At 44.9% G+C, this 24,108-nt stretch overlaps 1 protein-coding gene across 1 annotated transcript in view; it reads right to left on the bottom strand.

Annotated features, from left to right (window-relative positions):
- dennd1b (DENN/MADD domain containing 1B) overlaps positions 1 to 24,108 on the bottom strand; it is an 82,649-nt gene that overhangs the window by 35,670 nt on the left and 22,871 nt on the right. Inside the window, exons 4-10 of the mRNA XM_068743414.1 lie at positions 15,574 to 15,623; positions 14,662 to 14,781; positions 9,717 to 9,786; positions 7,957 to 8,037; positions 6,667 to 6,726; positions 4,837 to 4,890; positions 4,145 to 4,255 (exon numbers count right to left, since the gene is read on the bottom strand). Of these exons, the coding sequence (XP_068599515.1) occupies positions 4,145 to 4,255; positions 4,837 to 4,890; positions 6,667 to 6,726; positions 7,957 to 8,037; positions 9,717 to 9,786; positions 14,662 to 14,781; positions 15,574 to 15,623 (546 nt within the window). The remainder of the gene's footprint in view (positions 1 to 4,144; positions 4,256 to 4,836; positions 4,891 to 6,666; positions 6,727 to 7,956; positions 8,038 to 9,716; positions 9,787 to 14,661; positions 14,782 to 15,573; positions 15,624 to 24,108) is intronic.

The following is a 24,108-nucleotide window of genomic DNA, read 5'->3' as shown; positions in this document are numbered from 1 at the left end:
AAGTAAAAGGAAGATAAGTGGAAAACAGGAAAAGAAAAATCATACCACTCTGTTTTTTCTTCATTTAGAGGGGGGGGGGGGGGGCTTCACATGAGAGAGGGTCATGAGAGGCTAAGGCTGATAGTATATTTGCCAGGCTGATAAATAATAGATGAGTGGAGCCAAATGGCTTACACGCTCCACAAAAGACCTGGGTGCTTAATATTCCATTCAATGGAGAATCACAGATACAGTCCCCAAGAACAAATACAGGATTAGGTGCTGGGTCCAGTCCTCAGGGACCGGGGCTCTGCCCGGTAATGAGGGGCTGCCTGCCACGCTCAGTGTGTGTGTGTGTGTGTGTGTGTGTGTGTGTGTGTGTTGCCGCTCCTCTGAGAGAACAGATTATACAGCGACAGTCTGCCTCAAAAAAGCAGTCAAGGTCTTTGGTTGTGCCCCAAGAGCTTTCTTCGTACGCCCCGGCCGAGACAGAAAGTGTCCACAGCAACGCTGGCTTTCCCAGATCCATTCAACGGGACACAAGGACCGACCCAGAGCCGGAAAGACAGAGACAGACTGAGAGGTATACAGATATGGAAAGGAGGAAGAGGAGGAAGAGAGGAGTGAGGCAAATAATGCCAGACCAATTTGCATTACTTCTTTGAAGTAGGCAGCAGTAAAGCAGGGCTAAGAGGTCACACACCAGTTTAGTCAATAGCGGCGTCTTTGTCAGAGGGAGCTGCTCTGTCCCTTCAAACACTAATAATACGCAGGAAGTACTACAGAATAAATATAGTAGTTATCAATAAAAAAAATCACATTAAAAGTAAACTAAACAACAGCTCTGGAGTTGATGTCAATCAAACTGTGACTAAAATATTACAAACCGATTTAAATTAGACACTAAAATGTTTTTTGCTTACTGCTGTATTCACAAGAAGTACTTCACCGTCAACAACTTGTACTAGTATTCTCCAGCTGTTAGCCACTACGATGATAATAATATCATCGTATCAAAAAGGATGCCGCACAAGCTGGACATGTTTAAATTAGACGCAGATCTAAAGGGAGAAAGCCCTATTATGGTGAGCCAGCGTGTGCCCATTCCGTATATTCCACTTTTTAAATAGCTGTGTAATGGAAGTGTCCGTTTTACTGTACTCTCAGCCTCCCTTTCACTGCTGGCATATTGTGCGAGACAAATAGCTGCTGCTGCTGCTGCAGGCAATGTGATTTAATTTGACAGGAGGAATAGTATCAACAGAGACGATCTTGACCTCTTCGCGCTAGCCTCAAAAGCTCATTTCAAGCACATTTTTCCAACTCGTCTCGATGCATTCTCCAAAAGCTCCACCTGAATCGTCTCTTCTCTATTTCGCAGACTAATTTCCATCCAAATTCTTCGTTTCTTATTCCGTTTTCTTCCTGCTGTCCATCTGTCTACCACTGCCTTGTTTCGCCCGTTGGCCTTTCTCTCTCGCCTTCCTTGCACCAATTACCTGCGATGTGCTTCTCCCTCTGTTGACAAACGCCAGTGTCAGGCCCGGCACAACACAGGTGTGCCACAAACAAGTAGGTGGCAAGGGGGGAGAGGGAAAGAGGGCACACAGGACGAACACAGGTAACAGCTCACGACAGCCCTCCCACACATGCTCCGACTCCCTCACAGAAAGACACAAGACATAAGGTGCAAACACCTGCGAGGGTAGAAGACATGCAAAAGAGACACAAAATGCAGATACACAGTCACAGCAGCACAACTCAAGGCAAGTTAGCCACGTGGCATGGGGCCGAGATGAGTCTTTTGAGGGCCTTGGAAGGAGGAGGGGAGGATGCAGATGCCCAACAACGGAGGCGCATTAAGACACCCAGGAAAATGGGGTATAGCCAGGGTGAGCGAGGGGCAGATGGACAGAAAATAATATGTCAGCGAGAGAGAATAACCGGGATAGAGAGACAAGAAGAGAGACGGAGATAAGTCGGGGAAAGAGAGGAGACGAAGAACAGAAGGAAAGGCCGGAAACAGAGAGACAGCTGGCACTCTAGGGCATGGCGGATGGATAGCTCCTTGTTAGCATAGGCCTGACAGCCTGATGAGAGAGCTGCTGTCAGTCAGCGCGGGAGCTGGGCTGCGAGTCTGGGCGAGAGGCAGGCCAGAGGCTGGGCTCTAGAGCTGGGGGGCCTCGACAGATGAAAGACACGGAGGGTGGTAGGGCGATGGTGGTGGTTGTGGTGGGGGTCTTCCCAACTGACTAGTTAGAGCAAGGGCTGATGCGGCCATATTATACGGCCCTATGACAAGGCCGCACGCTCGGCTGGCTCCCGCCCCTGCGCCATCACCGAACCGGCTTTTAAAACAGCGGTACCGTTCACCTCCGGTCACGAAACAGCAATAAGTCAACGGACGCATTGTTGTAAGATCATGATTTATTCCTTTGCTGTTGGCTGCTTGCGAGGCGCGTCCGCCATGTACTGGCAGACTGACACGCTGGGTTCACCAGGGGCTTTAACGCAGGCAGCACCTCGAGCAGGCAGAATAAATGCAGCGTGTGTGTGTGTGTGTGTGTGAGTGTGTGTGTGTGTCTTTCTACTTTCTACTCCCTGTTCCTCTTTGCTTGGCTGAGAGGCTGGACAGGCGGAGGTGGTGAAAAGCAGCTGGACGGTGCTAACGATGTTAACAATACCTCCTCTCATACATTCTCCATCCATGGAAAGAAGAGCAGCATTGCGTATCCATGTAGCGACGGCTAACATCGCTCAAGTCTGTTGTCAATCTGTTATTAATAATTATCTATTTCCCAAAGATATTTGATTGCAAGACATCGGGGGGCTTTTTGCAGTTAAGTACATATAAACTTGGAGTAAAGAATCATTTTAGCCATTCTCAGATAAACTAGATTTAACAATTGAGAAAAAAATGAAGTAGATGAAGGATCACAGCGGATAAAAGGCTAACAGAGGTAAAGGTCTGACGTGGAAGCTCTTAGCCAAATCTAGTTGGCGTGAATTTGTTACAGAAAAGCAATCCAAGTTTGGGTCTTGGTGCCGCAGAAAATTGTAAATCATAGACAAAAATCACTTGCACTCTCTGTTCCTGCTCACCGCACCCTCGAGCCTGATCATTTACATCGTGTAACTGTGTTGCAGCATTGTGTGCAGTCCAGAACCTCGGCTGAGGTGCTGCTGCTCTCAAGAACCTGAGAGGAGACAGGTGGAATTCTCTGAGGGCTGGCTCATTTTCACAGCTCTTCCTGATTACAGCTCCTGTGGGAGAGCTTGTGTACCGTTCCCTATGGCACCCATCACCACCGCGGGCCCCTCTGGCTGCTCCGCGTTCTGCAGCCTTGTAGATACCAAGGCAGGACCGGCTACGCTACAGATACAGATAGGACATGGGATGACATCACTTCCCTCTCCCCTTCTCATCCATCATAAACATTTGGCTCTGCCTCATCAGCCACAGAGATAACGGTGAAGGATGGAATGAGGAACAGAGGGAGGACAAGTGGGAGAGAAACGGAGAGAAGTTTCCTCCCATGTACAGACTGAAAGAAAGGACTTTGAATTATCCAAGAGAAAAGACACGCAATAAGGGATAATTTAAAGCTTCTTTTGGACATTATTACTCTGCAGTTATGAGACAAAGCAGTCAAATATAATCAAGCTTTAGTGCGGACTCTAGAGCCTGTCAGAGCATGGTGTGAGGGTACCAAGGCAAAGGGATGGGGGGGCAGATAGGTCATTCTAACTCTTTCTACAAGTAGCAAAGCCATTTCGGATAAAAATAAATTCTCATTGAGCAACTCAGGATTTTATATCTGCTGGAATTATGTGAAATTTCAGAAACATTCCTAATAATTGAGCTACATATTTTGTAAGAGGGCAAATTGGTACAAATTGGTAATTTAATATGAAGTCAAAACCTTTTGAAAATATTACTGTAAATTAGCTAAATTATCTGATTATGATAGAATGTCCTTGGATACAAGAGACAGCCAGGAATACTTCTACAATATCAAACTCAACAAATCAAAAAAACACATTTTTATAAGGCTTCAAAACAGCTTTCATTAAATGTTTATTGCGCTCAGTCTTCAAGCGTTTGCAGTATTTGGCCCACTGGGCCAGAGCGGATAAGTGGCTGCTGCTGAGGGAACGGACTCACAGTGCTAAGCTTGCTTGAGGTAATGATGATGCGCCGTTCGTGCAGCATGCTGGCATAGAGCTGGAGCATGTTGTTGACGTCCACAGCCACAAAGTACTCTGTCAGATTCCTCTGGAGACAGACAGGAACAGACAGTTATGCAGGTACATAACAAACTGTCCTTGCACAACTTGCTTACAGTGAAGTGTCGACGCTACAGACTGTGAAAGTGCCAGAATGTGCCATAAAGAGACACGCAGTACTGGCTGAAAAAGGAATTCCACCTCTGCACTTATTCTTTTGCAGGGAAAATAAGAACTAGATTTTTCTTTTTCTTTTTAAATGATTTGTAATATTTCAAAAAGTATACAGCAAATCAATCCATGTTGCTTAATGTCTCTCAGATGGATTAAAGTTTGCATCTGGTGTAGCTGGCGATAAAAACTTGGGAAGCTCAACTTGAGCTTCAATTTAAATGCAAAATCAACAAAGAGCATGTGTTCAGTTTAAATCCTCTAGTACCCCTGGCAATCAATGAAGTTCAACATTAAAAGTACAAGCGCCACAGGAGACGAAACTGAAACAAGAGAATGATGCAATAATTTCAAAAGGTGACAAGGGTATCTGATTAAAGGCGATTAGAGGCAGACATGTTTCCAGAGGAGAGGGATTGCTCTTCATCTCCTTTTTTTCCTTTATCCATGAATACTTACACTCTCAGGAATAGTTGGCAGTCCATTGATATCTGGGGCGATGAAGTAGGAGTGCTGCACAAAACAAAAACATGCAGTGGAGAGCAGAGAGAAGGTCACAAGTGAAGTATACCACTCACACCGAAGAGAATGAGGAGAGGAGGGAGTAAAGGCCGATCACTTTGTTCAATGATTTATGGCTCATCTTCAGCTCTGTCTATACGAATTACACAGCTGGTGTCTGAACTGTGGCGATGCTTTTATCAGGCCTGCAGAACAGAAAAAAGCTCAGTAGCAGCTCATATCCCCCGAAGACGCAGACCGGGGTGACGTCTCCCGTGGAAATCGGAGTCTTTATTTAAGCACTGAATAGTCCTGCACGGCGCCAGACAAAAGTGGATAGCATGCATGATCGCACGCGCGCATCCACAGACACACACAGGTTGTCGCAAGGATCACAAGACTCTGTGTCTCACTTCAGGAAAGTGGGACAGTTTTAGTGGTCAGATCCAAAGGGCCTGAGAGCGCCGCTGTCGGTAGACAGGTAGAGAAACCACTGACCAAAACACACTAAAGTGTCACACATACACACACACACCTCCTGCATCCTGGGTGTGTTTACAACAGAGTCAATTAAGCTTTCAACGTGAACTATTAAAAGTAAAATATTCAGGTTCTTTGAGTCTTCTGAGAAGTCAGAGTATTTACATTTTGGGACTACTGTACACTTGTTATGCAAATCATTGATCAAGTGATGTCAGGCTAACACACAGGCTGTGTTTTTACGTTTATTTAGAACATAACTGAAGCATAATGCTTTACATATCAAACAATACTTAAAATCAGGGAAACATTTAAATAGACGAAGAGCAGCTGAGACATCACCACCGTCACCAATCAGAAATGTCTGATTATAGACAGGAGACCACAGAAGAAGAGAGAGACCTTTACAGTCAGAGAGTAAAAGACGCGACTTTAAAAGCTCACAACGATGCGAAACCATCAGATTTTGTTTAGAGTGGGTTCTGCAAATCCAAACAAAGACTTGATTCTCTGCCATTGTGACCTGAATTTTGATGCGCTGGACATGAATTTTTCTGTCAAAGTAAATGCTACTGATTTTGTGGCCATAGCTGCAAAAGGCCTCGTCTAACACCTGTCAGCGTTACACAAAGTTACAAATGCCTTTACATATCTTTTGCGCCATCGCTTTCTTGGAACAAGATCAGCTGCATTTCCTAAACAGCTCAAACGAAGCGGCGTTTTTTGAGATGAAGCGTAATGTCAGAGACCCGGGACAGAGCCAATAACCACACTGACTACAATATATTGTATATCTCTTTCTTTCTTTGCGCTCTGTGCGCTAAATAATGTTTCCCCGTTGGACTACAAATTTCAAGGCACTGTGATAACGGCGAGCCGTGGCCCTCAACTCCACCCAGGCTTTCACTGGCTGTTTGCTTGCTTATCTGCCTTTCTCTTGTTCTTTCGAAGACATGTTTGTGTAAAACATTGAAAGTGGGTTAACTGGAAAGGCATCAAGGAGATTTTTTGAGCACAATTGCCGTTGCTTTTAACATAAAAAAAAACTTTGATATTCAGAGAGAGAATATGGCAGTAAGGAATGGCATTAATCATTTACAAAGTTTGATTGTTTTCCAGAAGAGAAGAAACACACACCAAGGCCCAGGATAGTTTGTTTTTGTTATATTTAAAAAAGAGTGCAGCTTATTTGGCCACACTGGAAAGCCGTGGCTCCCATGCGATTAGTGCAGTATAGCGGCTTGGAACTTTCCAGCAGCCTCCTCCCCTCATCCCGTTTCTGTCGTTCACTCATTCCCCTCCACTCACCGGCTCCGTGCTTTGCCGATCTCTCAGTACTTGCCCAGTGGCAATATACAACTGCTCATTCTTGAACAATGAGAGAGGGAGAGAGAACAAAACAGGGTTCACACATGAAACGGGACAATGATCCTTCTTCTTGGCTGCCATGATAAAACAAAAAAACACACAACAACACTCTCTTAGGGAATAATTCTGCTTAATCAATTAAATATCAAACTCGTGTCTTCTCCAGAAAAGAGATGAAGCCATCACCTCTGTTCTCCACGGGCCTCTTTTCGAATGGAGCTCCGAGACTCAGATGAAAGGTTTTGTTCGCATATTCAGCAGCAGCAGAAAAGTGACAGGAAGATAAAACCTCATCTCAAGGATCCTCCCTTAATTGACCTTGTTAACATCCGTAGACGTATTTACTGATTACATCACGTTAGTCTTGCTATGCTGAAAGAGCCACGCGCATTCTTCCGGGGCCTATGTCGCAGAAAATACCCCGAAATGTTTGTTTTAATTGGTCCAGAAAAGAAGCGGCGCTCCTCGAGGGCGGAAGCCTGAGACACCGTTGATCCCGTGAGGGGTGTGTGAAGTCGAAGAAACTCAACAGTAGAGATGCTAATGTGCGAAGCGCTCCGACTTTAGTGGTCCAAGTGAAAGCCGCTACGTTCTACTTTTACAGGGCAGGTTTAGGGAACTGAAAACCGCACCAGTGCAAGCGCCGTACGTCGGCGATGGAAACGCACGAAGGAGGGATTGGGTCACAGTTAAAGAATCTGGGCTTGTTAAGTTGGTCTGGTCTTTTGATAAGCGGGACGCATGATGAGTTGTGAAAGGGCCCTTCAAGTTTAAAGACGTCCAGTTCAGGCTTTATCACACAGAAGTGTCTCCAGGTCAGTCCTGGGCACATTGTGTCTCGCTGCTCCTACTTACTGAACCTTCACCTCCTCTTCCTGCTCCCTCCTTTTCTTTAGTTCAGCCGCCGTCAGACGTTCAGCTCCTGCACGTCTGCCCCTTCAGCCGTCTGTTTTAATGCCATCTTTAACTGCTCCTCTTGCATTTGTGTCAATTTCATTTTAGTTCTCTTCATCGCCCCTTTTTTTTTTTCCATCGTACAATTAGCCTCAGTGTCTCCCGCCCTACTTTCAACCAGTTCTTCCAACTGTTTTCCTCTCCTCTTCTTTTCTGTGGCCTCCTTCCTGATGCAACACACGACTCCCCGTACCGTACCCGCTCCCCGCTCCTCTTTGCGCCTCCATTCTCATTTATCCTGCGGTTGATAAAGTGGAATACGTGATCTATACCTACCACACTCAGGTTGACTGGCGTGAAGGGCTTTGGCACAGGCAGATCGTAAAGAGAATTCAGCATGTCATTCAAGTTATTTTCCTAGGGGAGAGAAATAACAACAAAAGACATTAAACAGGACACATGAATTTTACTTACTAGTTTTGTTGATGTCAGGAGTTGTGTGTCAATCTTAACAACAGTGCTGGGACAGGCGCTGCTGCAGACCAGAGGGCAATCCTGCAGCGAGGCCTGAAGGGCTCCAAAGCATCCAACTGACATATGTTTAATGAGCAATGTTGAGGTTAAAAGACGGCTGTGTGTAGGGCTGCAGACGCTTATTATCCAGCAGCGTTGATTTACGGCTGAAAGCGGGCTGTCAGTGATTAAGTGGGGGTCCCCCGCTCTGAAAACGGGGGCTTTAAGGAGCCGTCAGAGAGCCAGCTTGACCACAGAACAGGCTCCGAGATTATTCTTCATGCATTTATGAGATCCAGGACAAGACTGCTATTTACTCTCTGGCCTCTCGCTGGAGAACGGACGGGGGAAGACGTTTGCAGCTCCTATTTAGACTGAAGTAGTGCAAACAGAGAGATTTGGGCCATTGTTGTGTCTTTTTCTTCCCTCTAAAGAAACTTTTGACTTTGGCTACGAGCCGTTGCTTGAGAGGAAGTGTGCATATGTGTGTGTGCGCGTGTGTGTGTGTGCATGCAAGTGTGAACCAAAAAGAACTAGAAACTCGAGAGGAACGGGCGGGAATATACAGTGAGGGAGGGAGGGGTGTGTGTGTGTGGGGGGGGGGGGGGCGTGCAATCGAACAGCCTCCTGTCATGAGAGGCTCAATGCTCACACGCATGGTCAGCAACACGGCCTGGGGAAACAGTTCATTTACCCCTCGCCTTAAACCCTCATCGCTCTTCTGTCTTCCCTCGTCTGTCAACATCTCCCCCTCGCCTGGAACGGACAGCGGGGTAAACAGAAACCAAATCATGCACGCTAACACTTCAGTCACACAGGACTTCTAGCAATCTATCTTCCTCACACACACCAACTGTCCTTTCCTACTTGTCTGCCTCTCGCTACACGACACCGTCCCGCTGAATCTGTGAACCTGGGATTGCATTGTTTGGTGTTTGTGATCGCTTGTTTTAAACAAGGATCTCCATCCCATAATCACAGCTCTGGAAGCAGGGAATAAATGACAATTGAAAGTAGTCCCAAAGCCGTCCTGTTTGCACCCCCCGCCCCTCTCTCTCCCTCCCTCCCTCCTCAGATGGGAGCATCACCTACACCTTCTGCACATCGCTCCAGTTTGTTGTATATTTTACATTTCCCTCCCATTCCTAGTACGATGCAGCGAATAGTCTGGGGAGAAGACTTTTGTGAAGTGTGAACATTTGTCTGTATGTGTGTGTGTGTGTGTGTGCGTTTGTGGTTTCTTTTCTCTTTCTCTCCCTTAACAATTTGTTTTCCAGCAAATCATCAGGAATAACTTCCAGTGTCAGATCAGCATTTGGTCTGTGAAATGTCAACATTGTTGCCGCTAACAACAGGAGCCAAGTCGAGCCCAAGACGGCAAACAAGGCTCGCTCACGGAAAAAAAAAGACAAGATGCACGAAGCAGAAGAACAGAACAGAAGGAAATATCTCACCACAGAGCAGTTTCAAGACATTAAACCATGCGCTTACTTCTCACTCGAATCAAACCACCTTATTTATCATGTTATGTACTTACACAGCACCTCATTTTGTCTATATGCAACATCACAAGGGACGATTACCTGTTGTTTTATTAGGTAGTCTGCCAGAGTATTTAGCAGCTTGTAGTAGATTTCAAACCACGGCAGATAACTGTGGGAGCAAAAGAGAAAAAAAATGCATTAATGACAGTTTTTAATTCGTCCTGAAAACAGGAAAGAGTGCCAAATCAAAGAAGACCGGTAGCTTGATTCAAAAGCACGACAAAGCAGAAACACTCCGTCTCTGGGAAGTGTTTTTAGTGAGCTGCGACTATCTTTGGCATTAACAAAGCCTCGAAATAATTTCACCATCTGCTGGATTGTGCAGGTTTATAGACCTCTCGGTTATTCTTGCAGCATTATTGCATGCGTGCAGGGGCTAACATCGGTAATCTTAAGGATCAAATGCATACAGAAAAGGATAATGGACCTTGTTCCCAGCTACAGCTGTCATTATTACTTTGGGGGGGGGGGGGGGGGTAAACAGTCCTTATTATGACATGTTTCTACCCAGGGTTCCACACGCTACACATTCCTAACATGTCTGCTCTATAGGCCAATAAGGAAAAAGTCGATTCTTTAACAAAGAGCCTCCATAGTTTTTGCAGAGGGATGCCGTGGTTTACAAGCATGCTGCCAACAGATGCACAGGACGAACAAAAAATGCAGCCCAAAATGTTTCCCTTCCCTTTCTCCAGCTCATCCTCCTGCTACCCCTCGCCAACTTCTTTTTATTCTCTTCACGTAAAAAATAAAGGACTTACGTAATCACTGTAAATTAAGTAAATTCATTAAGAGGCTCACAGTAATTTATACTGCAGTGTTTGTGTTAAAGCGAATCACTAAGCGCATCCACCATAAGCTAAAAGCATCTGTAGCATGGCTTTCTTTACAAAGTTGACATTTTCTTGGCCAAGCCGACTCGCTTCCCAGATGGAAGATGGCCAACATCTTTCTTTTGGCATAAAAGCTGTGAGGACTCAGTTCACTTAATGCTATGCAATCAAATCATTAAAAACATGGTGTCCTATCGAGGTATTGAATTTTTATTAAGTAAAGGGGTTTTAACACGCATTTTTTTGAACGCAACATGAATAATCCTCCTCGATAAGAACTTCTTAGCATTGAAATGAAATAAACAGAAACTCCTATTAGTATCTCATTAACTTTCCTGGACGAGGGGGTTGAAAAATTCATTAGTGGGCAAATGAGTCAAACAAAAGTGGAATTGTATTTGCCCACCAAATTCAGCAGGCGAACGAGGCATACGCGGTGCTAAGCGTAAGTCATTAAAAATTATAAATACACGCAAATAAAAAATCTGTTAAATAGCTTAAACCTGCAGTTTATTACTGTTATAATAATAAGAGAATAAATAAATAAGTGACTGCTCAGGCAGTGGGCTGGAGAGCTTCCAGGGCATGGGTCACTGGCTGCTCTGCAGACTGGAATTAACAGACAACAAGAAAACAATAAAGTGAACCTAATGCAAATTTTCATTTCGCTAAATCTGCAAGGGGCCAATGACAGGATGGGTTCCCGGGGAAATGCAGCCAAGCGCACCAATCAGAGAGGTTGACTGACCATTAGTCTGAAACAATCAGCCTCTTAACGTGCAAATATTTTGACGTCTGTGCGAAGACCGAGTGCAATCAGGTCACACTCGCAGGAGGATCTAAATCAAACATGCGTATGTTAATCCACATGCTGACCAGATATCAACCTGAAGACCTATTTCTGCCACCTCAAACGAAGGAATATCTGCATATGGGGTCAGTTTACATTCAGCCCGAAAGTTCAGGCTGATGCGCTGATTAAGAGGGAGGGAAAATCTCTTGCAGAGCCTTGTGTTTAAAGAGACAGACTTCTGGACACGAATCCTTCATTTTTCACAGCTGAAGGGGACGTAAATAGGACTCTGGCTGTCAGAGCAGCCGTTAGGGCTCACAGATCTTACAGTCGTTACGCCGCTGCAGCAAGCGGCTGTAAATCCTTTGTTTTAGAGGAAATGACAAGACCACTGGTGACGGCAGGCGACCGCAAACTACCAATATTCACCCAATATCTTTCCACGATAGGTAATGGATTCTCGCATTTGAATGCATGAATGCAATACGATATAATTTAAAGATGAATTGTTTTGTTCAATTTACCCCCCTCGGTTGATGCAAAGTGAAAGTTTGGAAAGCTTAAAGAGATACTCCTACTCGTCGCAGCTCATTGCTCAGATCTGTTTGTGCTTCACAAATCCTCCGATAGAGGAAGAGGCATCCATCACAGGAGTGTTCAGTGCGTGGGGGCCGCACAATCGCTGCTGCCATTTTAAACACATGTCTTCTAAAAGTGCCATGTACTCAAAGAATGAAGCGGTTAATCTGCAGCCCACTCGCAGGCCGTCATGGCCCCCAGCCCAGTCTCTGACCACCTAACAGAACGGAAATATCTCACGGAAGACAGAGCTCTGGATGCAATTTTAATTACGGATAGCGTAGCTCGTTCTTCAACACAAACAAAAATGCAGAGGACATAAAACAATTGTTAATTCTCCTACATTTCATCTTTAGACCTCAAAAGGTTGATTAACACTGAAACACTTACCTATGTCCTTTTGTTCCCCTATCATTAACTACCTTTTGGGTTTGAAACACGACGCAAATTCCGGTTTCTTAGATGAGCCTTAAAGTCGTTTTATACTTTACCGAGAACTCAGTGGAGGATTTCATTACATCTTGAGTGTTTTTGGGTTAAAGGTTAAGGAGAAGGAAGGAAGTTGTCCTCCAGCAATGCACAAAGCGACCAGAAATGGGAGTGACACACTCCCTAAAATGTACCCTAAAGCCGTGGTTGTTAAAGAAAGTCACAGAAATTAACGTTTGTTGCTCGCTGTGCAAATGGAAATTCCTAAAACGCGAGAAGCAAAAAAACAAAACCAGCGAAGACGATGAATAACAGTAAAACAAACGGAACAAGTCGTACTTTGGTTGTAGGTTGCCTTTTTCCTTGAGGTTTTGCCTAAAGGCCCTTTCTGCCACGGCTTTAGCAACGAGACTACAAAGTTCTGTCCACATAAAACGGCCCAGCTCATTAAGGTGCTTCCTCCTTTAAGCAGAGGTGACAATTTTACGGTCGGAGCACTTCAACAGTCAGAGACACGCAAACCTTTTTAATTACTTTTATTTTATAGTCTTTGAAAATGATGGTTTATGTGAAAATAAACTAGCATGCCTGTGCTTTAGATATTATCTTGAGATATTAACCAGGCATGTTTAACTTGTAATTCTTTAAGCTTAACTACCTCCAGTATCGACATTTTCTTTTCTCCATTTGGCTTTGAATAAATACTATGAGAAAATGATAAAGAGCTTAAAGAATAATAAATAAAAAACAATAAAATAAAAAACTTGACCCTTGCAACTTAATTTAAATTTGTTCGATGAAATATCTCAAATGTTTTTATGCTTTAAAATATGCCCTCATCTTTTCCCATCACAGTGAAGATACTTAAGATGAAAATAAAGAAAAAGATCAGGATAAAAACAAAGAAAGAAAAATAACACGGGTGCACACAAACACCTCTAAATGGACACACACAAAAAACATTATATATGTTATTTTATTATAAATGAAGCAAGCCATGCAAACTACTCAGAATGCATAATGTATTTTATACATCATATGTCAAATGAATTAGCATGTCTAACTCAGCGAGAGGGACAGGGGAACCTCTGCTAATTGGCAGTGAAGCTTCATGCATAATTATGGGCCGAGCGTCTTTGCTGTCGTACTGTGGCAGTAGCTGAATAACGAGGAGGGAAGAGAGAGAGAGAGAGAGAAAACAAAGGCCATGAAAGCTGGCCAGGAAGGGTGGGTGGTGGGTAGGAGGGGCACTGTTCTTCATAACAGCTCATCAGGGCAGCGACAAACTTACGACTGTCCATCAACAGCGACACAAACGCACACACACACACACACACACACACACACACACAAGAACAGGACACGAGTGCTGCTTCACACCATCGGAGACAAAAAAAAGGAAAGGCTTTGTGTTCCTTTTTTGTTTGGCTACTTGCTAATCTCTCTAATACATTGATTTATTTATTTGTTGTCAAATTGCTCAGTTTATTCTTAAGTTCACGAGCCTGTCCACGGCAATTAGCTCGAGTGTTCCTTCTCTGTAATTGTAAGGTAATTATATCAGCACATGCATTGTGTAAGCATTCAATTACATGGGAATTAAATGATCATAGCCTTTGTTATAGATTAATTACACAAAGAAAATGCAGTTTTCCATGGTTTGGAATCCTCGTTTCTGTTTACAGTGGTGGGATAAATGCACCTATGAAAAATCAAAAACTGCCAAACTTTTGGATAATTATAGACACATCCAACATATTTGTGTGGGCAGATGAGAATATAAATTTGTTACTCTGGCACAGTGTAGCTAAGTGTGAGGATGAACAAAGTGCTGTCTTGAAAAAATCTGTGTTCATTTCTAAGATCTGGTAAATTAATTTTTTCATCAGACTTGAGAAATGAATTCAGATTAAAAACAGTTTACTGAGACTGATCCATAGATAATTTAACAAAAAGGGCAGCACGGAAAAAGTATTAGATACTTGGGGAAGAAAATAAAGTCTCAAGTGTTTGAATAAATCTTTATCCACATATTTTCTTGATTCTCATTCAGAAAACAAAATGTGAAAGGCTGCCTTTTATATTGATTTATTGGGATTGGTGGAGTGGAAGCATAACTTTCAACACATCTATTTGTTTCCTTTGACGGTTCAATTTATGAAAGTAACTCTCAGTGTAAGATACCCAGTGTTTAAGACCGCAGTAAGATTCCGTTTATTATGATATGACAACATGATTTCAAGGACACACACACACATTGGAAAAAAAACATATTCCGTGGGGAATTAATTTAACAAAAAAGGGGAACAAGATTTAGCGAGCTGCGTCTGTGTGTGCATGTGTGTGTTACCTGAGCAGACATATGCAGACACGGCAGCCTTGAGTGAGTCGACAGAAACCAAACCGCTGTTTGCTGTCGATGTCCGTCAGCACAAAGGTGAAGTTCTGCCCCACCTGATTGTGGGAAACCCTGGGGCAGGACAAAAGGCACTCATTTAAAAAAATGGTGACATCCGTGTAGAATGATTATACAATTAAGTGACAATGCAGTTAATGTATATTTTGTATATTTTAAAAGGCACCACAACAAAACCCAAAAATGAACAAATTCATTCTCAGATGCAGTCTCACCATGAGCTAAATCTCCGGTCAAGGTCCAAACCCAAATCACATTTTTCTCCTATGGTTGCTCGAAAAACTGTCCGAAGCTTTTCTAACCACACCGTAAATTTCAGGGAAGTGCATCCACCACTAGATGGCAGCAGATCAGCTTCACTAAAGTCTGGTACAGCTTTCCTCACCCTCTCTCGCTCTCGCTCTCTTTCTCTGCAGTGGGAATTTTAACATGTCACTTTCCATGCTGAAAATAAGAGGCCGGTACTTTCATAGAGCCGACAGCCTGATCGGACCCCGTATAGAGCCGATTCCATAGACTTTCACGCACACGCGCTCATAAACACCCTGCTGTGCACGACAAATCAAGCGAGTACGTCACTGATGACCTCAGCAGCGTCGCTCTTAATGGAAGTTGTTGCAATCGTGCAAGCAGTTTGAAAGAAAATGTCAGATATGTTAGGCTTGCAGACCGGAGAGGCTCCACGCAATAACACCCACAAGCGCACGTCATTAAACATCGACTGTAAATTAGCATGTGGATGTGACTTGGAAAGCTTAGTATACGTGTTTGTGTGTGTTCGTGTGTGTGAAGGAGGTCAAAGTGAGCTGCAGTGCTAGAAAAGAAGGAAACAGAGACAAATCATACCTTTCCACGTCAAAGGGAAAGCAGAACTTTGGTATCGTCTGAAGGACCTCCTAAGAAACCAGAACAGACACACACACACACAGAGAGAGAGACCTTTTTAGAATAACACACATCACAGAGAAACAAATAAGAGCCCTGTATTACAATGCAAACCCCTCTTGGGATCCTAAATGGGTGCTCTCTGCTGGCGGAACAAAATGAGGATTAATGTTAAACGTTGGTGATAGCAATCTGACAAGGTCTTCACATCCCAAACACTGCAGCCTAAATGCACTTAATCCAAAATGAATTGGCAATATAAACCATTTCATTTGGCAGAACAGAGGGGAAAGGTTCTCTCTTTTCAAGTGCAGGGAGGGATCCTCGATCCACAGCTTGAATAATTAGCAGTTAATAAGTTCATTGATTATCGAGTGCCAAGGGGAGATGAAAAGATGCAGGAAGAGGGAGAAAGAGAGGGAGGGAGAGACGGAGAGATGGGACACACAACACCGAGGCTGTGGTGGCAGATTGTAGTGACAATGGGCTAAGCAGCTCTGAGGGGTTAAGAGGTAGGAGTGTGGGGGGGGGGGGGGGTACAAGCCTTCGGGGCTTTACCTCCCAACACCTCCCTTGTGGGTTGGGGAAGTGTGGGGAGGTGAGGGTCTGCATGCTCTTGAAGCTGGGTGGGGAGGGGAGCAGCATATGGATTTAGACGGGGAGCAGGAACAGAGGCGAGCACCATATGGGTGAGCACTCCAGCCCGTCCACACGGCCATCGAGTAACGGCTCCTCGTTTGTCTCCCCGTCCCTCTGGCTGGTAACCTGGCCCAGGGTGGGAGCCAGAAACCAGGCCCCTTTCTTCAGCTACCTCTCTCCGTTCCGCACAGACTCTGCCAACCTCACAGACTAATCCTGGGTAGCGAGTGGCTGCCTGCTCTGCTCTGGCCCTTCTCTCAGTTTGCCTGCCAAGCTCGGCCACTGAGCCCGAGGTCTGTCCCTTCGATCTGGTCAGAGACGTCCACCGTCCCCCTGAATGTCCCCCCCCCCCCCCCCCCCAGATAATGATTCCGAGGACGGATTTGGTGTCTTCTGTTGTTGCTGCCTACTGTTGCTAAGACCTCGCCACGGGAGGCAGTTACTGAAAGCCCACCTCACCCGGCTCCCCCCGTCCACCCACCCCCTCCTTATCAAAACTTGAAGCTGCCAACCCAGCACAACGCACCGCTCACCATGGACAAGCCAGCAACAATCACGTATGACAGAAGGGTGGATGAGGATATGTATATGTGTGTGTGTGTGTGTGTGTGTGTGTGTGTGTGCGTCACGTGGATTTGTGCATTTGACAGTATGACGCATTTGAGTGCCTGCCTGATTCAAGGACTTTGTGCATTTAATATGAAAGGGTGGTTAAGCATTTACTGTGTGTGCGTGTGTGCATGCATGTGTGTGCGTGTGTGTGTGGGAGGGGCAGGGAGGCGAGGTGGATTGTTTTTACTTATCAGGGTCTGTGATAAAACCGAGAGCTAAACAAAGACGGAGGGCTCGGTGGCAGAGAAGGTCTCCATCTCTTCTGTGTGTGTGTGTGTGTGTGTGTGTGTGTGTGTGCATGTATGTGACTGTCTTGGCGTGTGCGACTGTAAAACTGTCACACACATCAGAGCTGCTATCGCTGTATCGTTTGCTACTATTATTAACCGCTATGTACACACACCAATATGTTCCAGAGAGACCTCCCGAGCGCATTGCATATGGAACACGCAGCCAAACAGACACACACACACACACACACACACACACACACACACGCAGGCGCTCGCGTTCCCTGCAAATAAAAACATTTGTCTTGCCAGATTTGAAAGTTGTCACAGCCCCGCCCACATCAGTTGTCTGCGTCTGAGTGACAGTCTCGGGGCTGCGGAGACTCTAATCTCATGCAGGACCAGTGGGAAGTGATGTGTTTGTGTGTGGATGTGACACAGAACGAGCAGACATGTTCCATATACAGTGTGTAAATATATATACATAAATATATAAATTAAAGATCCATCCTAGGACTATACATATCAGTCCGTGAACCAGTGGAAAAAGGATACCATTTGATTTAGAGGCATCTCTAATTGTTTATATTATAAATAGGCTTGATATATTATCTAATACCTGCCAATATAATATTTTTTCTGACAATGGAATACTTACGACTCTTCAATGCAAACATTAAAGAGGACGCCCAAAACCCAAAACGCAGCTCGACTTCCAGTCGAGGTTTTGAGATACTCCCATAATTCTGTCCAATATAATAGAATCAACCTAAAAACACTTTCTAGGGCTGACAATATTTTTAAATTCCACTTTATTTGCAGCATGTCTTTTTTTGGAATCTGTGCCTCCATTACTCTTGGTAATCCTCAGCAAAGTAGTTCCAAAAAAATAAATCTTTGGGACCACTATTTAAATATCGAAGAATTTTTAAAATAACTCAGATCTTTGGGAAATAACACTTAAAATTCAATAGACCTCAACGCATAATCTTTGTTTTCCCTCATCTGTCAGTATTTTATGATTCTTTACATTTGTGTTAAATAGTTTGATATATAGACTATTGACAAATCTACTGCTAAATTATATTAACATGGAATAAATCTTCCTCAGATCTGTAGACTGGGCCCTATACCATGGGGATATCTAAAAGGTATGGCTGTTTGGGTGGGAGTGGTTACAGTGAGCACTGTATGCCCCCATCACTGCCCCCCACCCACCCCCCCACCCCCCCCCCCCCCCCACCCCAATACACACACAAACACACCCTGCTTGTCATTTTCCCAAGACAAAAGAAAAATAGGAAGCTAATATTCCTTCAGCTTTGCAAAGGGGGTGGAGGCGCAGGGTGGAATCTGCTACTACGCCGGGTGGGCTTGCCGTGTGTGTATATGTGTGTGTGCATGTGTGTGTTTTATCATGGAGCGGAGACAGGGATATCACTCAGTGAGACAGAATGCTCCGTTTTCCCCCAGTGGACTATCACTGCAGCACAACAGCAGCACCGTGCAGCTTAGCGCCGTAGCCCAGCAGAATAACACGGTACAGCAGGGAAGACCGACAAACTTTCTAGCACAGGGCACAAGGCAATCTTGTTTTTCGACACTTAAAAATAGGACTAAACTTCACTTTTATTCGTGCACTACCCCGATTCTGTTGTAAGTAATTATGGCGGGTACGGTTATATATGTTTGAGGTTTATGGCGGGTATTCAAATCGACTATGTCGAGTCTTGGATCCTCATCAACACCAAAAATAGGGAAACTTGCTATGTTAATCAGTTTGTTAAAAGTGTCTGCACATAAACTGATTAAATGCTAAACACTGTGTCGGCCGCAGCATTTCATTTTGGGTGTGAGCATTATTAATCCTCCCATGCTTGCAAATGAATCCGATGGGAAAGAACAAGGATGGAGGAAAAGAGAGTAGGAGTCAGAGAGAAAATCCTGAGGGAGACTGACTGATGGAGAGAATGTCATCAGGAAGGAAAGAAGGAAAAGGCATTCGAAGGATGGACCAGAGAGCAGAAGGAGGGCAGACGAAAAGGGAGGGAAGGAGAGAGAAGCTACTCAGTTCATGCCCCTCTCCCCATGCAGCGAGAACTCCTCCCTGGGGGGACTCAGACTTTAAGCCCCTGCCCTGCTTTATATTCCCCTGGCTGCTGCAACCAGATCAATCTAGCCAGCTACCCGGTTTAACTCAACCCAGTTCAGTGCAGCCCGGCCCCAAGAGCCAGTGTTTGCTTCAAGAGGAATGGAGACTGGTGGCAGGCAAATTTGTTAACGTACCACCGGTATACGCATATTAGAAGCAGATTTTAAAAGGACTATATCATTGCTTTTCTTATGCTAGGCCATTACTACAATTGACATCTACTTTACATTACTGTCAGCTGTTTTTAAAGCACGCTGTTTTGTGGTTCTTACTGTAAAATCTATCATGGTGCACATTGAGCCTGCATTATTATTGTCAAGGTTAATTTATTATTTCCTGGTAAAGCAACTATATGCACAGACTGATTTGAAAAGCCTGCTCTGCATTACCGCACGGAAATAACATAACTCAAATCCAGAGGGGTATTCTGCAGAGCTCATACCTCTGCCAAGGCCAGACAATCCTACACATCTGTCTGTCTGTTGTTATGGAAAAAAGGAAGGAGGAGGAGGTCTGATAACATAAATGATTTATTTGTAGTATAACATGAGTCATAAATAGAATGAGCGATAATGTTACATGTCTTTTATGTTTACATATATATAAATACTTATCAAAAGCTATACTTTTACGCAAATGTTTTCTAGCATTATCTCTAACAAAGTGTTTGGAGACACTTTGTGTCGGACCTTCTGCCTGGTTCCGCATCCTCATTCTAAATTGGATACCAACATCACCTTTCCAGAAAGTTGGAAATGAGGCACATTTGACACCAGCTGTTTAATCCTGTTTTTTGCGTAATCCTTGACGTTAGTTGCCCAACAGTCCGAGGTCTCTGTCGTATTTGGTGCTTTATGATGCTTCATGCATTTTCAGTGAGGGACGGGTCTGGCAGGACTCTCTCCTACTCCTTTAGTGTGAAGCCACTCTGTCGTGATGTGAGTGGAATGGCTTTGCCACATTGCCTTGAGTGATTTCATTCAAACATGAACAACTTAGCATAGAGTTTTGGGTTTTGTATTTTTGCTCCAACTGTACGTAGCTTTCTGATCCGATCGTGGGTGTGTGCAAAGATATCTTTTCCACATGTGTCAGACGTGTAGTAAAACAGAGTTTCGAGGCCACCGTGGTTTCCGGCAGGCAGGGACCCCGGTTATCCAGCCGGCGCTTCGACACTGTAATGACATATTCAGCAGGGCTGCTAACACATCAGCGCTGGAAACCACAGTATCTTCACTCACCCTTCCTTCACCTCTTCCTCCTGCACACTCTTGTGCCCTCTTCCTCACCTCCTCTCTTCTTTCCTTTCCCACCCAATCCTTCAATCCCCCCACTATCCGTCCTCTCTCACCTCCCTCCTAAACCCCCCCCCGTCGTCATCTTGGATTCCCCGCTTCCTGCGCACCCCACCTCTTCCTCACCCTTACCAACACCCTCATCCCTCCTTTCGCCCCCCTTTTCCCAATTAGTCTGTCTGTGTGCAGCTACCCAGCCGATCTCTGCCCATCCTGCCGGTGCCGGTTTGCTCGCCCAGCCCCTCTGGCGAACATGACAAAGAGAGATCCTCAGTATTCAAACAGACGCACTGCTTTCAAATGCCGAATGGCAGGGTCGACCTGGGTGCAGCTTTAAGCAAAATATTCAAATTCTGAGTCTTTCTTTTTCAGGAATTTGCATGGATATGCATTCATTTGCAACGTGTAAAGGCACAAGGACAGCTGAGCCTTGGTTTTAGAGAGAGACGGCGGAAAATGAGAAATGTATGATGGAACGAAACCTTGATTAATGGATAAAAACCAGGTCCAAAACTGCTAAAAGATTGAGTCACAAACAATGTCAGTCCCTGTACAATTTAGCAACAACATTAGTCTGACTGACTGACTGATTATTATCAGGACTCTGCAGTGCCAGTTAGTCAGTCTGTGATCTAACACACTTCCTGAACAACTTCCTGTTTCTTCAGTGATCTCAAAACTGCACCAGATACTGAACGCTTGGTGGATGTGGCCTTCTGAGAAAGGAAGAAGAGAGCGAGGGACCGAACACAAACACAAAGATATTAAGGCAGAGATAAAGACTGAAATGCCAGAGAGTGAGCGATCAGAGATAAAGCGGGGAAATGTAAATTATTATAGTCTTAATAGAGCCTATGAAAATGCTAAAGAAAGAATAGCGCTGTATTACATGGCGAGCAGTTTCTCTTTCTCCCGGGAAAACGAAACAAGGCGTTAATCATACTTTTCAATTTTCTGTTGATTTTCATACCTCCCATACTCCCAACCTTTACACAATGAATTGCATAATCAATAGAGCTTAAACCAATAAATATGGAAAGGGAACGAGAGATTAATCTACTGTCCTGTTTTAGGCTTCAGCATATTAATCCAACGCTTTACAAGCCTCAAACGATCTATATGAGCAACTCACTTCGATAATGTTAACCAGGCCACTACATCATCCAGAACTATTAAAAGACCAATAAATACATGCCGGTAGCCGAAAGTGCTGCACTGCATTTAGCTAAGGGCACAGTAAGGCACGCAAACCTGCGTGAAGATAAACTTTCAAAATGCTAATTTGTTATCAGAATGCGTGCCAGAAATTAACAGCTGAATCATTTTGCAGCCTGATCGCCAAGCAGACCTGCTGCAGCTCACAGAGGCCAGGCCAGATCGTCAGGACCTGAGTGTGTCCTGAGCAGGAACCTCTTTGAGGTAGGACTTGTGTCGTTGACCCTGACCTTCCTGTAAAGGACATTAATGAAGCGAGTTCTCATGTGGGGAATGATTTGGTCAAGTTCTTCAATTAACTTTGACTTTAATCCTGCATCGATGGATATAAAATGGTCAACCGGGACCATCTGCTGAAAAACAACGTGCATATGGGATAATTTACAGTTTCACGGTAAAACGCAGCTAGATTAGATCTTACAACAGGCGAGCGAGGCAAAACAGGGAATAATTAAAGCCTAGTATTAGCGAATACGAAACCGTAGCTCATTCCTGTCGGAAATCATGATCGGATGCAGATGCAAATATGACAGAAATGGACACATAGACCATGACAAGGGACATGGCAGAGAAGCAATATATAGGGGATGGAGATAGAGACCTTTTCCTGCAGGAATAAAAAACATGCGCACCCCCACACACACACACACATACACACACACACACAGAATAGTGAGGAGACAAGGCGAAGAACAATGGAGAGAGGCACAGCCTCCTCCGGCCACTGCAGGCCGCAGACCCTGCAGAGATTTCTTTCATTAGGCTTTAATAGTATGCTGCTGCCTTGCCATTCTGACCTGCGCTCTGTGCCAGTAATAAGAACAGCCTTCAAAGTCGGACCAAAGCAACAGCGCTGCTTGAGAGGGGGGGGGTATCGAGACGGAGGGCACGTGAACCGGTGAGGGACACGTTCACATTGACAGCGGGGCCTTACATTTTCTCATCCGTGCTCATTCTGCACGGCAGATTGGGGCAAGTTTTGTCTGTCATGTGTTGGGAAGGTTACTTTGGTTTAAACAGTTGTGTTCCTAGAGTCTTCTTCCAGGTGTTGTAGGTGGCAGATTGATCTTGTGGACTCTCCAGGCACCTGACAGGTATGTATATGTGCCGTACGCCACCTCTGCAACAAGGAAAACTCATGTTTGCTCCATACATTTGTCCCTTTCACACTGCTCAACCCTTGAGGACCCGGTACAAAATGATAGCTCAGGATTCAGCGACAAACTCAAATATAACACACAACCATATAAATGCTACTTCAGTAAACTTCATAAACATCCAGGAATTTCCACTATAACCAGCAACCGATGGCAGAGTGGCTGCGCTTTTGCGCACTAACCAGTTAGGTTTGGACGCTGTCTTCCGTTGTCCTTGGGCTTTACCATACGCCTCTCCAGGCCCCAAATTCATTCCTCATCAATGAGCTGCTAACAAGTCACCTCATATAACAGCATTCCAGTGGGGTAAAGCAAACATGCCATCGATTGCATTCCCACTCATTCTTTTCCCGGTTCTTCCACAATGGATGTGTATTTATGTTATTGGGTGCGGGGCGTATTGCACGGAGAATGAGTATCTGCCGTCAACAATAACAGTGTGCATTATTCCAGCGCTAATAACCTGTCCTGGTGATGTCCTTTCTACATATCACAGATGGGCTCAGACTGGGAGAGCGGCAGTATTATGCCTCTGCAGAGATCTTCTGCTGAATATATTACCATGTGATAGAGGGAGATGTCTCACTCCCTAACACACAGACACCCACACACACACACACCCGCACACACACACACACACACACACACGCTCATGTAGCGTTGGACCAAGAGAGCTGCTTGTGCCCCAAACGTACGAGCATGGGCTTCATTAATGACATGCCAGGAGGAGAGGGATAGAACGAGAGCACACGCGTGTCAGTGTGTGTGTGTGTGTGTTTGCATGCACGCACGCACACACACACACACAGAGCCCAGCACTAAACAGCCGAGGGGGATTTCCTTCTTTAAGCTTTTAGCTCCCACTGGGCTTAGCCCGACTGTATGAACCCTGATGTGGGCCTGCCTCGAACACATGGCGTCACACACATCCACACAAAGACTGTATACATCGAAGCTCAGCAGGGGACCAACCCGACAACGGCGGCTCCTAAACATTCGGCTGCGGACGTCTCATTGACAGATGTATATGGAATCTAGCAGAGGAGGTCGGGTCATCGCTGCGCACTCCTCTTCCTCGCTCTTCTCACCTCCTCCTCTACATTTATACAACACCTTATTTATTCTGCCATTCCCGTCCTTGGCTGCTGGCCGCTGATTGTGGCATGTACGGGTGAGCATAGCTACGGGGGGGGGGG

Source organism: Brachionichthys hirsutus, chromosome 9 (genome assembly GCF_040956055.1).
Source record: "Brachionichthys hirsutus isolate HB-005 chromosome 9, CSIRO-AGI_Bhir_v1, whole genome shotgun sequence".
Lineage (NCBI taxonomy): Eukaryota > Metazoa > Chordata > Actinopteri > Lophiiformes > Brachionichthyidae > Brachionichthys > Brachionichthys hirsutus.
This window is presented reverse-complemented; position numbering and strand designations above follow the sequence as displayed.